This window comes from Syngnathus leptorhynchus, chromosome 20, assembly GCF_054491065.1.
Source record: "Syngnathus leptorhynchus isolate UIUO chromosome 20, UIUO_Slep, whole genome shotgun sequence".
Classification (NCBI taxonomy): Eukaryota; Metazoa; Chordata; class Actinopteri; order Syngnathiformes; family Syngnathidae; genus Syngnathus; species Syngnathus leptorhynchus.
In genome coordinates this window covers 4262603-4276477 of record NC_141214.1, presented here as the reverse complement: position 1 = coordinate 4276477, position 13875 = coordinate 4262603, and the positions used below count along the sequence as shown (strand labels likewise).

Below are 13875 nucleotides of genomic sequence, written 5' to 3'. Positions count from 1 at the left end.
GATGGAACTCCATTCACACCATTTATTGCCAATGATGCCTTACTTATTGCATTGTTTATTTCTATCATGCCTTAATTTAAATTAAGTTTTATGAGGGTTTTTTTTTTTTGTTTAAACTGGTAGAGCGTTGTGCGGAATTCCCAGGATGCCAAAGTCAAAAGATGCCTAATGAAAGGGGACGCATGGCTGATTGCGGCTATATCTGGAGCTCGGCTGGAAGTGGCATCGATTTAACAATTTAGCAGCACCCTCCTCTGTGTGTTCCCATTAGTCACGGCTGAATACAATCCACTTCCCCCCATTTCACTCCCTTGAAACACACACACACGCATACTTGGTCGCCCAAGTACGGACCGCATTGTTTTAGTGGATTTAGAAAATTTAGGAACTGCTGTCAACATTTAATTCTTGTGGCTTGCAGGATTTGTGAATATCATCTAATTTCAGGTTAATCAGATGTTAGAATTAGATTTAAAAAAAAAAAAAAAGTTGATCACATGTCTAATTGAAGCTGCTTTATGTGCATATCTATTCAGTCATTCATCGATATTTTACTCGAGCTCAGTGTAACAAAGAAAAGCGTTTTTTCGGGCTTTTCCACAACTTTTGCGGAGACAGGAGTGTTGTTGTCCTCAAGTAGTAAGATGTTGTCTCGTCTTGATTCGGTCAATTAAGATGTTGGGAGAAAGATAAAGTCAAATATTGCGTTATAGTGATTTAATAATCTCATGGCATGTATTTTTTTTCTTTTGTGATGTGTCAAACTGGAAATTATAAACAAGATCAAGCACTCTTCCTACTGTCGCCACGGATCCTTTTGTGCATGTTAGAGGTGATACATAACAATGTGGATTTTGGTGAAGACTCGATTGGTCACAACACTAAAATATAAATTTTACTGAATAAGTCCAGGAGGCTTTAAAAGTGTCAGTTTGCTTCGGCGTCTACAAAGACGATCTGATGAGTTCGAAGGTTTGTCCTCGTGATCCGTCGCTCACGGTCGTGTCGTTGTAACCTTTCCACGCCGCCGATGCTTTTAACTGATGGAACGGCGCGCCGTGGAAAACGCCGTCCACCCACTCCCTAAGTGTGTCCACTGGCGATTCTTGGGTCCTGTCCGTTTTGGGTAGCGCCATGTTTGACGGGAAGCCGGGAGATGACGAGCTGCTCGACAGCATACAGGGCGGATATTCGGGCTCCAAGACGGGATCCAGAGATACGGCGGTGTGAGCGATGGACCAAATTTTGGGTTTGTTGTCTGTTCCGTGCACATCTGGCAACGGAAAGAAGGCGTTCTGGTCTTTCGGGAAGTCTGGAGATGATCTCTCAGGCTCTGGGTTGTACGGGAGGTGAGCGTGTGGTAGGTTAGAATCGGGTTCATTGTCCTCGGGTATGAACTGCGGCTTTGGTTCACAGTCGGACGCGTCGGACTCCAGGAGGTCAAAGTCTTCCAGATCGCTCTGTAAGTCGGCAGACTGCTGATCTGAGAAGCGGGAGAATATCCAAGTTTAAAAAAAAAAGAAAAGCTGACTTGAAATCAAGCATGAATCTATTTAGGAGGTCTCACCCGGATGATCTTTATCTCCTTTAAGCGACTTCTCGGCTTCGTCACTGTCTTCATCACGACCTCTGTCGTCTGAGCTTTTACAAGCTCGCGGCGACCACGTCACCTTGTTCTCCTTCTTCAGCCTCCTGCGGGCGTTGGCAAACCATGTCGACACCTGAAGAAATAAAATGTCAGAAAACGAGTGATGTCACACACTCAAACCAACTCTATTTTTTTGGGGGGCCTGAGGGCCTGTGTGTCGTTGTACTCACTTGTGTGAGGGTCATCCTGGTGATAATAGCCAGCATGATCTTCTCTCCTTTGGTTGGATAAGGGTTCTTCTGATGCTCCTGCAACCAGGCCTTCAGGGTTCCGGTCGTTTCCCGGGTAGCGTTTTTACGCCGTGAAGCTCCTTCTGTGGACGAGTAACTGAAAAGTTGAAGAATAATTCCATTAGGATGACTTTTGAATTAGAAACAACAACAAGTAGCCATTTTTAAAATACTTACCCATATCTGTCATAAGAATAATGGCCAAACGGGTAGTCATACGGATAGCAGGCAGATGTCTGAGAGGTCCCCATGGGCACAGATGCAGCTACACCTTTAGGCTGTAATGGTCCCTTGCAATTACAGGTGACACATACTCAGCATCCCTTACGTTTAATCAGCGGCTGCTATGTTGAATTGAAAAGTCGAGGCGTAACTCACCCTGGAATAGAGAGGTGTGGTGTCACCAGCGCATGTGTTATAGTAAGCTTGGCACTTTGGGTAAGGGCTACAAACGCCGATGCTGCTGCCAGAGGTGAGTTGGTGACCCGGGGAGCGCAACGCGGGGTGGGATGGAGGGGATCCCGGCTCCAGACAGCCAGCCAAGGGGCTTGTGGTCATAAGAAACTTCAGAAACAATTGCAAAATCATTCTTTTTTTTCCATCTTTGTGCAAATAATAAAATGTTAAGAGTTTTTTTTTTTATATAATAAAAATAAACGCACCTGTGATGGAGTAGAGTAGGAGTATCCCAGCTGAGAGTAAGCCATGTCTGAATTCAGATCAGAGCATAGGAATGTCTTAAAAAAGCTCCAAAACAAAAACAAATCTACTTAAAACACTTATCCAAACCTACATAGACATTCTGACAAATTGAGTCATAAAAATCAAGAATTCTAGTTCCATCTACTGACTAATCCAAAGTTGGTTGCTGGCTTTTACGCACAGCAAGCAGACGTTTACGCACCACTTTCATTTCACAAAATGGTGATAATTAGTTGGAAAAAGTCATTTCCCCTCGACGGGCAGCCCCCCCACCCCTCCTTCAGCGCTCTCTGAACGTCGCAGCCTCAAGTGCGTCCCCACTACCACAAGATCCGATCCACAGCGTGAGCGCATGAGTGAGAGATCAAACCAAGAAGCCCTCCCCGCGCGACGCACTTCCAATTTAAGACGCGCCTCTGTGACGTCACTCAGAACTCAGTGCGCGTCGTCCGGGGCTCACGTGAACATGAAGCCCCTCGGATAATTAATTCTCTTTATTTCACCTCTTATTCAAGACTAAGAAACCACGCAAGAAAAGCCCCGGGCGTAATTAGAATGTCATCAATTCCATTTTTTTTTCCAAATAAACACACATATTGCTTTAACTCCAGATGCTTGACAGCACATTGACACGAGATGATTGATGACTACAACCTGGTATTAGCATAATCGTTTTGAGCCTGTAGTTGAGATAACTTGTCACCATGGAGAAATCTCCCTGTCATCAACACATTTACGAGTAGGGAGGGGGTTGAAGTTTCCTATGTAAGCAAATTAATCAAAGAATAAACAGCCCGCATTCCCTCGAGTAAGCACATTTACCAAGTGGATGACTTGTCATGTTTTTAATCATAAAGCCTTAAACGTTGTGACCAAATTCACACTTGACTGCTTTTTACTCAATACTGTAATATTCACTATGTCACAATTTTATTTATAGCCCCCCCCCCCCCCCCTCCCCCTATCAAGGTAACATAAATTACAATCAGTTCATACTCAGCATCTTCTGTTGAGAACGTTTAAGGAAACTATTGAATTTTGAAAAGCGTGCAGGAAAATTGGTTCAAAGTAAAATGGAGCGAGGGGGATTCGAAGGGGTAAAAGGCCAAAATATTCCCAATGCAACCAGAGTAATGCAGGAACAACAGAGCCGCATCACCAGAAAGCATCTTCGGCCCCACCGGAGGAATGAAAGGGGGTGGGGGTGCTGCATCTGTGTACCTTCCCTTGATTGACATTCTATTTGTCCCGTGAAAGGTGCTCATATAGTGAAACACGGACTAACTGTCGCCACGCTCATCTGCGCTCAAAGCTGGGAAATGAACTTATCTCCGTGCGGCGGCGTTGCACAAAACAGATGCCACTCAAAGACAATAGCAATTTGTTTAGCCGCTGACAACAAACACCATCGGCTCCTTGCTGGGGAAAACTTGCGTCCCTCTCATCTTGGTATATACACAAAGCCTATTCAAAATCATGCGCTTTATTTTTCTCCTTTTTGAATATTCAATGAGCTACTTATATATTAATATACACAGTCTTTATAAATTGATGGCATTTTTCCAGTAAGTATATATATATCTATATTTTTTTTTCTTAAGCCCTTGCGTTCGTTAGACCGTGATTATATCTTTCTGATCGCGCTTCCCTCACATCAATCATTCATTCCAAAAAAAAAAAAAAAACCTCCACGGGTGAGAAGGACGAGGAAAAACTGCGTTCTTATTTTATCCTCTGTGCATCCCACCGCAGTTATTATGCAGGAGGTGGGACAATGGGCTTAATGATAGAAGCGTGTTAATGCGCGAGGAGAGCGGCGGCGGCGTGTTGTTTGCCGGAGAGGCCCAAACAACTCCAATCGCAAGTTCCTTCAATCACAATGTGGCGCATTTGAATATTTTCCAGTTGAAAGTCTGAGCTTGATGCAACTTTAATCATTGTTTAACATGCAGATGCTTTTTGAGCCTTGGAGCAATTTTATATTTCTTTACAAATCGTGCTTTCCCGATGTCATCTATATATTTCGAGTAGACTTTGTGTCTCTGCTACAAAGTCACACGTTTTTTTTGGGTTTTTTTTTTTTTTTTTCCTTCGCTTCTTCAAATAAAACTTGTATAACGGGGTCGGCTCGGGGGCTTTGTCACTTGACCGACCACATGATGTTTCTGTGTTTGGGGGGAGGGGGGGGGAGTTAGACAATTTGTTGTCGAGTTTTATTTCCCCGGAAGCTCTCGGCCACACTTGTCGGATTGTTTCTGTCAAACATTTTGATCGCCATTGCAAGATGTAACGGCTTTAGTCGGACTGGCACTTTTCAAATAAAAAAAAAAAATGGCGTCGGTGCTTCATAACTAAACCGGCAGTCGCACGTGTTATTCGGAACAAACTGAGAATTGTCGAGTGCCAGAAGCTCGAGTGGCACGAGACACAAAGAATTTCATTGGAGCCACCAACAGCAAACGATTCCCTGGAATTCAATGCCTGGATGCAAAACATCTCGCTTCTCAGAATCCGTTGCCGTGACAATTCATGAGTTCACATTCTTTCATGTCACCGCCATCACTGTTTTTTGCGGCCTTATAAAACCCCAACATTGACTTCACCCTTGTGGAGGTTCTTATCCTCCATAATGTAAATTTTTGTTCCCAACTCTGTGTCAAACAGCAAATCTGACTTGATGTGGTCCACAAAAACAAGACCACCTCAGATATCTTCCTGCAGTTCTCCTCCGATAGGATCTTTATGGAAGCGACGCATCTACTGAACTCTTGAGCGGGATACTATAAATGCCCCGGCTTTTCTCATCAATGATGTAGCAAATGGGAACAGAGACAAGCTAACCCTCTTAGCCGCCGTGCGGCGCGTTATGTGTGAGAAAGACGAGAAGTGAGACAGACAGAGGCAGAGGAGGGAGGTTTAGGCTACAGGCAGCTCTTAAGAGTGCGTACAGTTTGCGTTGAGCCCTGGGAGGACACTCGTATTCCTCCCATCACTTCCACTTCATTACTTCTGCAGCGGGCATACATTATTCAGCCCTCCAAGCCTCAGTCCACAGGGACCAATACAGACCATTAACAAACACTTAAATCCAGCTTGAATCTTCCGATGATCCGCCGATGAGCTCGTTTCGAAGGTCAAAATGATCCCAAACTGTTTAAATGTCACATTTAATAGTTGGGTAATGTTTTGCAGTTTCACTTCTAACTTGCAGCAAGATACAGCAAAATATTATTTGCAGAGTTTAAAGGACCCGTGAAGTGATTTTCGATTTTTTTTTCTAAATATTTCAGGATAATCACTGGATATGAAAAAAAGACTTTGAACTGTGTAGCGCTCACTTGTGGTGAGAACTAAAGTATTGTTCTGCTTTGAGTAGTTGTACTTAGAGCTCAAGTGCCACCTTGTGGCAGTTTGTGATAATACATTGTGTGTGTTCGCCTCAGGCAGGAGCGAGCTCAACTTGCGGTTCTTATTGACCGGGAAGGTGAAAAGGTCACGTTGACTTTTGTGACAACCCGAGCACCAAACAGCGGCTCCACTTGTCTCCGTGCACGGATGACGTGGTCACAGATATTCGAAAAGGACCTCCCAGGTCCGGAGCCCACTACCGATTTTGATTTCTCCAAATTGTCACATTCCCCACTTTCCACCAGCGAGTGTCACATCCGATCCCCCCCCACGAGTCCGATCACGTGCCATCAAACCCGGCAAAGTATTAATCCACGTCTCTAGAACCCAAGCGAGCGACAAGGGTTGATCGCAGTCGATTAAGTGCCGAGTCGGCGTTCTCCCGCGAGACCAACGGGGCAATGATTGCCTCAGATTGGCCCGGTGGGAACAAGATGGCTAGTTTTCTGTGTCCACTCCAATCACATCAGTAATGGAGAGGCGGGTAAGCATCTGTGACAGTGGGAAACCGGATCTCCGCTTCCCGCCGCCCACCCTCCTTCTGTGTGTGGGTGTGGGCCTCGCAGATAAACAGTTGGCAGGTTGTCCCGTACTCCTCTGCGTGTGCATGAAAACACACACACACACACACACATGCGAGTCGTTCGTTCATCTGCCCCAGTCATTTAGGCTAATAGAGCTTAATGGAGTATATTAACCCCTGTCTATCTTAGACACACACACACACACATTGATTTGTGTCTATGCGCATGTCTGTAACTGAGAGGGGAGAGAAAGTGACGCTTTTATGTGTAATTACGTTGTGAATTTTTGTGTCATTTAGTTACCGGTAAGATTAGGAAGCAACCAAAATGAGTTTTACAGATAAACATGATTTTTTATTTTTTTTTCTGAGACGGCTTACATTTGTACTTTTCTGCCAGATGCCAGAATAGTTTTTTTTTTTTAAAGTAGAAAATTCACACGGGACATTACTGTCTCTCAAGTATAGAAAAAAAAAATCCTAATCCAAAAGTATGTTGCTTCATATATGTCGTAGATGAACATTGTTCCCTCCCCGCCTGTCTGAAAGGAGCCAACGGTCCAAAAAACTACCGCACAAGCCCTCCCCTTCTCCCAACCTGCTTCTGGCCTCAGCTTATGGTCGTGAATGGCTAGACCTCCACAAAAAAAAAAAAGGATTTATCACTCCCTCCCTTTCATAGTATTTGCCGTGTGTATTTCGCCTGAATATTCGCCATTGAGGTACTCGCAGCTGCGAGCTAACAAAAAAAAAAAAAGCTCAGCCTGTAAACTTGCTCATTGTGGAGCGTGTTGAATTACTCATGAGTTGTGATACTTTTGTGCTAAACGCTTAATTCCGCTAATCTCTCCGGAGGAAGAGTGAAAGGCGCAAATTCCCTATGATATCTCATCGAGGCTAAACATTTGCTCACTTATGTATACACATGAATACAGAAAGAGGACATTTCAGCAGATTTAACCCAATGCCCCCGTTTATCCCGCAATGACATATTAGGATTCATTGCAGCTCGATTAATTATTATTTATTTTTTTTTTTTAGCAGTGAGCAGTTTTGTATTGGAAACTTGCACTCGATGAACTGCTATGTTTATTATCTCTTCTCCTGAACCTTTTGACATTGTCTTGGACTTTTCTTCTCCTGGCCCCTGAAGGTCAACCTTTGTAAAAGCTATTTGGCAATCAAACAGGACCCCCTCCCCTCTTCCCAACTCCATTTTTCCCTCCGTTCCTCATCCTGCAGTCATTCTCCACCCCTGCCCGTGCTGGCCCTCTCGGCGGGGGCTATACATCCCTAACTTGTCTACATTTACCCCCCGGGTTGGATGAGCAATGAGCCCAGTCCCTCCTTTTAGCCCCGTGCCATTCTCCCAGAATCAGCTCATGCTCTCTGTTTTCACGACCTCTGACCTCAGGCCATGGCAACTGTGGCAGGAATGTCAGGAGTGATTGGCAGGATAAAGAAGGCAGCGCCTCTCTTCTGCACAAGCGGATTTGAGAGACTTTGAGGGGGCCAACAATGGCGGATTTGGGCTTGATTGGATCACAGATGAGCTGATGACTGTCAAAAGAGCACGTCGTCTTTACATAAGCCCGATTATCTCCTCGGCGGAGAAGAGAGGAAAGGTGGCGGCGCTTCACGGCCGGGAGCTCGCTCCCATGCCGGGCGCCTCCGAAAAAGGGCGCACGAGGGCTAGTCCACGAGGCCCGGAGCTCTCTCATCAACTGGGGTCCTTTAACAAATCTATTCAGGCAACGACGGGGGCCCTCGCGCACGGAGGCCATCATTGTTCTGTCCGTGACCATCCCATCAGCGGCGAGAGAAAGGAAACGAGGGAAAGATACAAACCGAGAGGGAGCCTCTGACAGAAAAGAGCAGTGGGACAGGAGAATCAAAGACAAATCCCTTCTATAATCTGCCTCTTTAATAGGGATTAGAATTCACCAAAGAGCCCATATACGAATACTAAAGCGCCAATGAAGACTTGATTCACACTGAGAGTTTGAGGGGGCTCACGCAAACCCCCCGAAAAACTCCGCAGAGAACGCTCGAATCCCAGGTTGCCTTTTCTCAATTCTAGTTCTTCCCAGCATGCACAGCATTCTGAAAAGTTTCCGCGCAGGTTGGATGACAAACAACTGCCATGTCGTGTGAACTTGAAGAAGTTTCTAGTAGCTCCAGCCAGGAAATGCTTATCAAATATTGGATCGGCTCTTTTTTTTTTTTTTTTTTTTAACTGTGCCTCCTTTCATAGCACAACTTGTTTTTGGACATGCGGCGTCCAGCGATGAAAGACTCATTTGATGTCATTTTCAGCGCCATCGTGCAAACGCTCACTGATATCCAAGTTTGAAAGAATAACATATTGTTTGGGTTCTTGGAAGGACAGTCGCTCGATCTGGCTGCTATGAAGCGCCGGGAGAAAAAAAAAAAAAAAAAAAGGGAGAGAGACTGAGAGAGGACGAGAGCGGCTAATATTCTCCTCAGCGGTGCCGATGGCAGTCTGTCTGATTTGGCAGAGGAAGGTAAAATGGCCTCAAGTGTCTGGCTTCCTTCCATGTTGTTCTCACATCAATGACAGCTCTCGCTGTTGCTCGCCACAGCTAGGGTGTGCTGTTTATTGCCACTCGTGTTCTGATCTGATCGCTCATTGTGCGTGGATTTGATTAGATCTGTAAAACCAACAGAAATGTCAACCTCTTCAGGTTTGGTCTTATAATTGTGTAAATAAAGACAATTAAATACATAATTACCTCGAGGTGCTGATTACATTCATAATCATTTAATTTAAAGGGAAAGTTACACATTTTTGTTTTATAGATCACCTTTTTACTTTGGGTAAAAATCTATTATTCATATATGTTTGATCGACTATAAAGCGATGAAATTAATCGCTGGCAAGCGTAGAAAAACATGATTTGAAGAAAGCATGAAATGTTCTTGGCACAAGTTTCTTCCTGGATTATTTAATACATTTATCCAAAGACGAATAGAAACGTGCAATCTGAGCATTTTCAGGAGATGAAATGCATATTGCGTTCTTGTTGATGTTTGATCGCTGACTGATGATGTCTTCCTTTTTGATATTATGGCGATCAGTAAAATTGGATTTACATCACAGTTAATTGAAAACTTTGGACTTTATTTGTGGTATGACGTGTCAGAGTGAGGGGGCAGCAGCGAGTCACATCTCCATGCAACTCATTCTAATTACTGATATGAGTCCCATATATGCCTTTTTTTTATTATTAATGTTTTTTGTTGTTGTTTGTTTAGTCTTATCTGCCATTTTTGCACCTAAACACACGCAGGTTCCTCCAATCATGAGCCACGCATGCATCCAGCTTTTATGCTCGACAGCTCTAAGACCCCCTACCTTCTTCTATCTTCCTCTCCACCCCCGCTATTGGGAGGCCCTTGAACGTCAAAAGATGAGTTGGAGTGACACACAACCCACCAGGCCTTTGCCACCCCAGGAGTTGTTTTGCCTCCCCACTGGCCGCTGGCCTTTCCCGCTTTCTGATCCATATTTCAGAGGTATAGCAGTGATGCCACCAAGAGGGGCGTAATCCAACATTAAAGCTTAAAAAAAAAAAATAGGCTGGCTGAAAAGCACAGGCGCGGGTCCTGGAAAGCTTGGATTTCAATTTCTGTAGTGTTTGCTGGAACTTCCAAGTGGTTGTGAATTTTAGTGCAAGTTCACTTTGTTAGCAGACAAACTAAATAACGAAATATGTCAAGTTGACATTGGCATTTATTATCCGGGGTATCTAAATTGCTCTTGTTGGATAAATACGAATAAATGATGCAAACTTGCAAAATCACTATGAAAATATTTTATAAAAATTCTTTGGCTAATTTTGGACCACACTTTGATAACACACACACGCCGCTTAGTCCCCCACTTCAAATTAGACCCAAGCCATTTCTTTTTCAATAATAAATGACTATAATGACATTTATTTAGTTTCCGAAAAATAGATTCTTTAAAGACCAATCCATATCCTATATTTACAATTTTCAAAAGAGACAGTAAGAGAGTAAAAGAACATACAGAAATAAGAGGTACAAGCATATTGTTGACATGAAAACATCTCTTTAACAAGTATAGGCTAAACGGTAACACTCTTAACAGGTCGTCCTGTCAAAAATATCTTTGTGAAATAGTTCTCAGTTAAATAAAATTATTTTTATTTTGTCGTTGGTTAGTATTTTCATAATGTTGATGTTAGAGCTCGCTGTGCTCCTCTGCCATGATGAGGTCTGTTGTGTGAGGGGGGAAAAAAAAAAGAAATGTCAAAATTAATTCATTGCAAATGGACAAAAATTCAATGAAACTGAGATTATTCTAAAAAGCATCTCATTTTTTTTCTTATTAGTATCAGTTAGCCTCAAATTGCAGTAAATAAAAAAGGCAAACACTCATGAAATGTTCAAAGCCTCTGCTCCATTCCTGCTCTCAGCGCTTTCTTTGACATGCATTGACTGCATTCACTCAGGGGAGGCTGCAGATTATTTAAATGACCCGGCTTGGAGATAGGCCCCCGCAGGATGCATCAGCAGCAGCCTGCTGCCTGACGAGGCGTTAAAGTGGCCTCTCAATCACATGATTTATGTGCTCACAGCTCAGCCTCCATGGCCAGTCAGGTGTAACAGTGTTTACCCCCCTGCTCGAAGGTTCATTTACCACAAGACATGTGGCAAGAAATGCGAGCTTGATCATAACATGGTTCAAATGCAGGGCATTTACCTGTCAGTGATGAGCTGGAATGGAGACTTAAGGGAATCCGATCTGTGGTCGCTGTCTTCATCTGTAAAACAACAAAACACGTTGATTTTTTTGGGTTTGGATTTGACAAATGTTGGAAAAATGTCCCGTCGTCGTACCATCTCTTTTTGGACTAAAGCTTCCAGACGAGTCTCCGTCACTGTCGTCTTCTGTCCCCGAAGTTCCGTGTCCGGGTCGTGCGTCATGACGCGCGGGGAGCGCAGGGCCGCGCAAAGGAAGTTGTCCGGCCTGCGCTCCTCCGAGCAGCGACCTCATGTTTAAAAGCGAGTTGGCGTTAATAAAAGCCGCGTTGGCCCAGTTGTGGAGTTTGCCGATTTGGCATGTGTATATCCCATGGCCCGGGAGAAGTGCCGGGTGTCCGGCATGCGCTAAAGCCGGGTGGTGCGCATGGGAGGCTTTGTGCGAGTTGTCCGGTGCCGTAGCGGTCTCAGCCAAGGACCAGATTTTGGGTTTGCTCTGCGGTGGTCTGTGGCACTCCTGTCTGCTGGGGGAGTGATCCACCAGTTTGACCACAGGTTGGGCTTTATTGAGCGAAATAGCCGCGTCCACGGAAAGCGTCCTGTTGCTCTCCGAGCTCCGAGGCTCCGTCGCGGCCTCTCTACCAGCCACGTCCTCCTCCTTCTCCCCCCTCCTGCAGCCCTGCTCCGCTGCGGCGCGCGGCTCCTCCGGTCTTTCAATGTCGACCGTTTCCAAATCGATCTCCTCGTCTTCGTCGTCGTCGCTGCCGTTCTTGCCTTGCTCATCCTCGTTGTCGCTGCTGAAGATGCGTCCGTCGCGGTCTTCGGCGCTGCGGCCCCACGTCACCTTGTTCTCCTTTTTTAAACGCCTGCGTGCGTTTGCAAACCACGTGGACACCTGCATCACAGAAACGCGTCTTATTAGGTCAATTTGAGCGTTTTATAATTTGTGAAATTTATTTGTCCTAAGGTAGAATATTTTTAAAAATCCATCTGTTAAAATTAAGAATTTGGCGTTTTGCATGTGTTGCTTTTCCCGCACATTCCCTAAGAGCTCATTTTTTCCTTTTCTATTTTTTAAAAATATTTATTTATTAACGCATAGTTTCCCCTACCTGTGTGAGCGTCATCCTTGTAATGATGGCAAGCATGATCTTCTCCCCTTTGGTGGGGTAAGGGTTTTTCTGGTGCTCCTGCAACCAGGCCTTCAAGGTGCTGGTGGTCTCTCGTGTAGCGGTCTTGGCCCTCGACGGGTCTCCGTAAGGATACTGTCCATATGGGTAGAAACCTTGAGCGGCGTGCACAGGTAGAGAGCCTGGATGGGAACCCGGGCTGTCCTTTAACTCATACTGGGAGCCCTGAAATTGGAAGAGAAGTGACAAGTTGTTAGAGGGAAATATTCAAGTTGGGGGAAATGATTGAATACAGTGTGAGAATAATTTTAGATTTTAGCAAAATATTGTTGAGATTATTTTGAATTGCACTGTTGCAGCTTTGATTTTTTTGTCAATGCAATAATGCATTTTTATAATAAGTCGGTTTTCAGTGTGGGTAAGGATTTATTTTGTTCTGATCATATCAAAACATGGCAAATTATACTTATATATATATTACATTGCTTTAAAATCAAGTAGAAATTTGAATTCAATTGTTGCAATTATAACACTAAACAATTTGCTCATGTAATTCGTTTTCAATTTTACACTGTCCACCAATATGGTCAATTAATTGCCATATGTTAAGGCAAATTGACCATGTCAGTCATGTTACGCAACAAGTCTTACCATTTGAGAGATGAGGGCGAGGTCTGGTGCTCCGCTATACGGCAGAAAGGCACTGTAGTTGGGGGCCGCCCATGGACTCCCGTACATCCCCAGCATGGAGCCGACAGCAGCGGCTGTTGCAGATGAGCTCACGCCGCTATCATTGCTTCCTTCCCGACTAGAAGCCGGTCGTTCTCCCGCGTACACCTCATGGGCGGCGTTGAGGAACTGGGGATACCCCAGTTGAGGGAAAGCCATGTCCAGTAAAATCTCCCCCAAAAGTCGGCAGTGGGAGGGAAAAAGGTGGAAAAATCTCAGATAATGGAAGAAGCTCAAAATAAAAGAGGAGTCTAAATCACCAGAGTCCCCCTTCTTTTTCTTTTTTTTTTTTTGGAAAGTGTCACGCTTCCACTTGCGCGCTTCTAACAGTCCGAGTCAAAGCCCGGCTTTGGCACGTCGAGTGCGGAGTGCTGCGCGCGTTTGGCCGCAGGAGCTTTCTGGATATGGAGCTGACTGACTGATTGGCAGCCTACTTAAGCTCCAAGCTCCTCCTATGCCCAGGGCAGGCGATTAGTGCATTGGTTAGCCCAGGTCGTGGGTGGCTTGTGGTGTGTGTGCGCCCGTGCGCGCTTGTGTGCGCCCGTGCGCGCTTGTGTGTGCGCTCTTTTTTTTTTTTTTTTTAACAATATGGTCATAGAGAGGAGGACCCTGTGAAGTGTGTGCTACATTTACCTCTATTAATGGTGAGAGAAATGAACCACATGCATTGCTGGCGCTCATCATGTTCAAATATATCCGTTAAATACGCCAATTAAAATAAGCCGACGATGCATTTGCATGAGTGAAGAAAAACAA

At 44.7% G+C, this 13875-nt stretch overlaps 3 protein-coding genes across 3 annotated transcripts in view; 1 reads left to right on the top strand and 2 right to left on the bottom strand.

Moving 5' to 3' along the window:
- The window catches only part of sox4a (SRY-box transcription factor 4a), a 191876-nt gene that overhangs the window by 135779 nt on the left and 42222 nt on the right, over window positions 1-13875 (top strand). The gene's annotated exons all lie outside the window — the stretch shown is intronic.
- irx4b (iroquois homeobox 4b) lies at window positions 923-2835 on the bottom strand. The gene is made up of 6 exons (XM_085939986.1): window positions 2541-2835; window positions 2257-2442; window positions 2056-2168; window positions 1819-1975; window positions 1568-1721; window positions 923-1483 (listed from the first exon to the last, which is right to left on the bottom strand). Exons 1-6 carry the CDS (start codon window positions 2583-2585, stop codon window positions 945-947), a joined length of 1194 nt encoding a protein of 397 aa, XP_085796112.1. The 5' UTR covers window positions 2586-2835; the 3' UTR covers window positions 923-944.
- On the bottom strand, window positions 10471-13278 carry irx1b (iroquois homeobox 1b). Its single transcript, XM_085900914.1, has 5 exons — window positions 13042-13278; window positions 12373-12615; window positions 11399-12155; window positions 11262-11322; window positions 10471-10774 (listed from the first exon to the last, which is right to left on the bottom strand). The coding sequence occupies exons 1-5, from the start codon at window positions 13276-13278 to the stop codon at window positions 10726-10728; spliced, it is 1347 nt and encodes a 448-aa protein (XP_085757040.1). The 3' UTR covers window positions 10471-10725.

Coding starts and splice junctions, on each gene's coding strand:
- irx4b (XM_085939986.1), bottom strand. CDS start 2,585: ATGGCTTACTCTCAGCTGGGATACTCCTACTCTACTCCATCACAG. Junction 2,443..2,540: donor CCTACTCTACTCCATCACAG/GTGCGTTTATTT, acceptor TTGTTTCTGAAG/TTTCTTATGACCACAAGCCC. Junction 1,976..2,055: donor TATTCTTATGACAGATATGG/GTAAGTATTTTA, acceptor TCAACTTTTCAG/TTACTCGTCCACAGAAGGAG.
- irx1b (XM_085900914.1), bottom strand. CDS start 13,278: ATGGCTTTCCCTCAACTGGGGTATCCCCAGTTCCTCAACGCCGCCCAT. Junction 11,323..11,398: donor CTTTAGTCCAAAAAGAGATG/GTACGACGACGG, acceptor GTTGTTTTACAG/ATGAAGACAGCGACCACAGA. Junction 10,775..11,261: donor TTCCAGCTCATCACTGACAG/GTAAATGCCCTG, acceptor CTCACACAACAG/ACCTCATCATGGCAGAGGAG.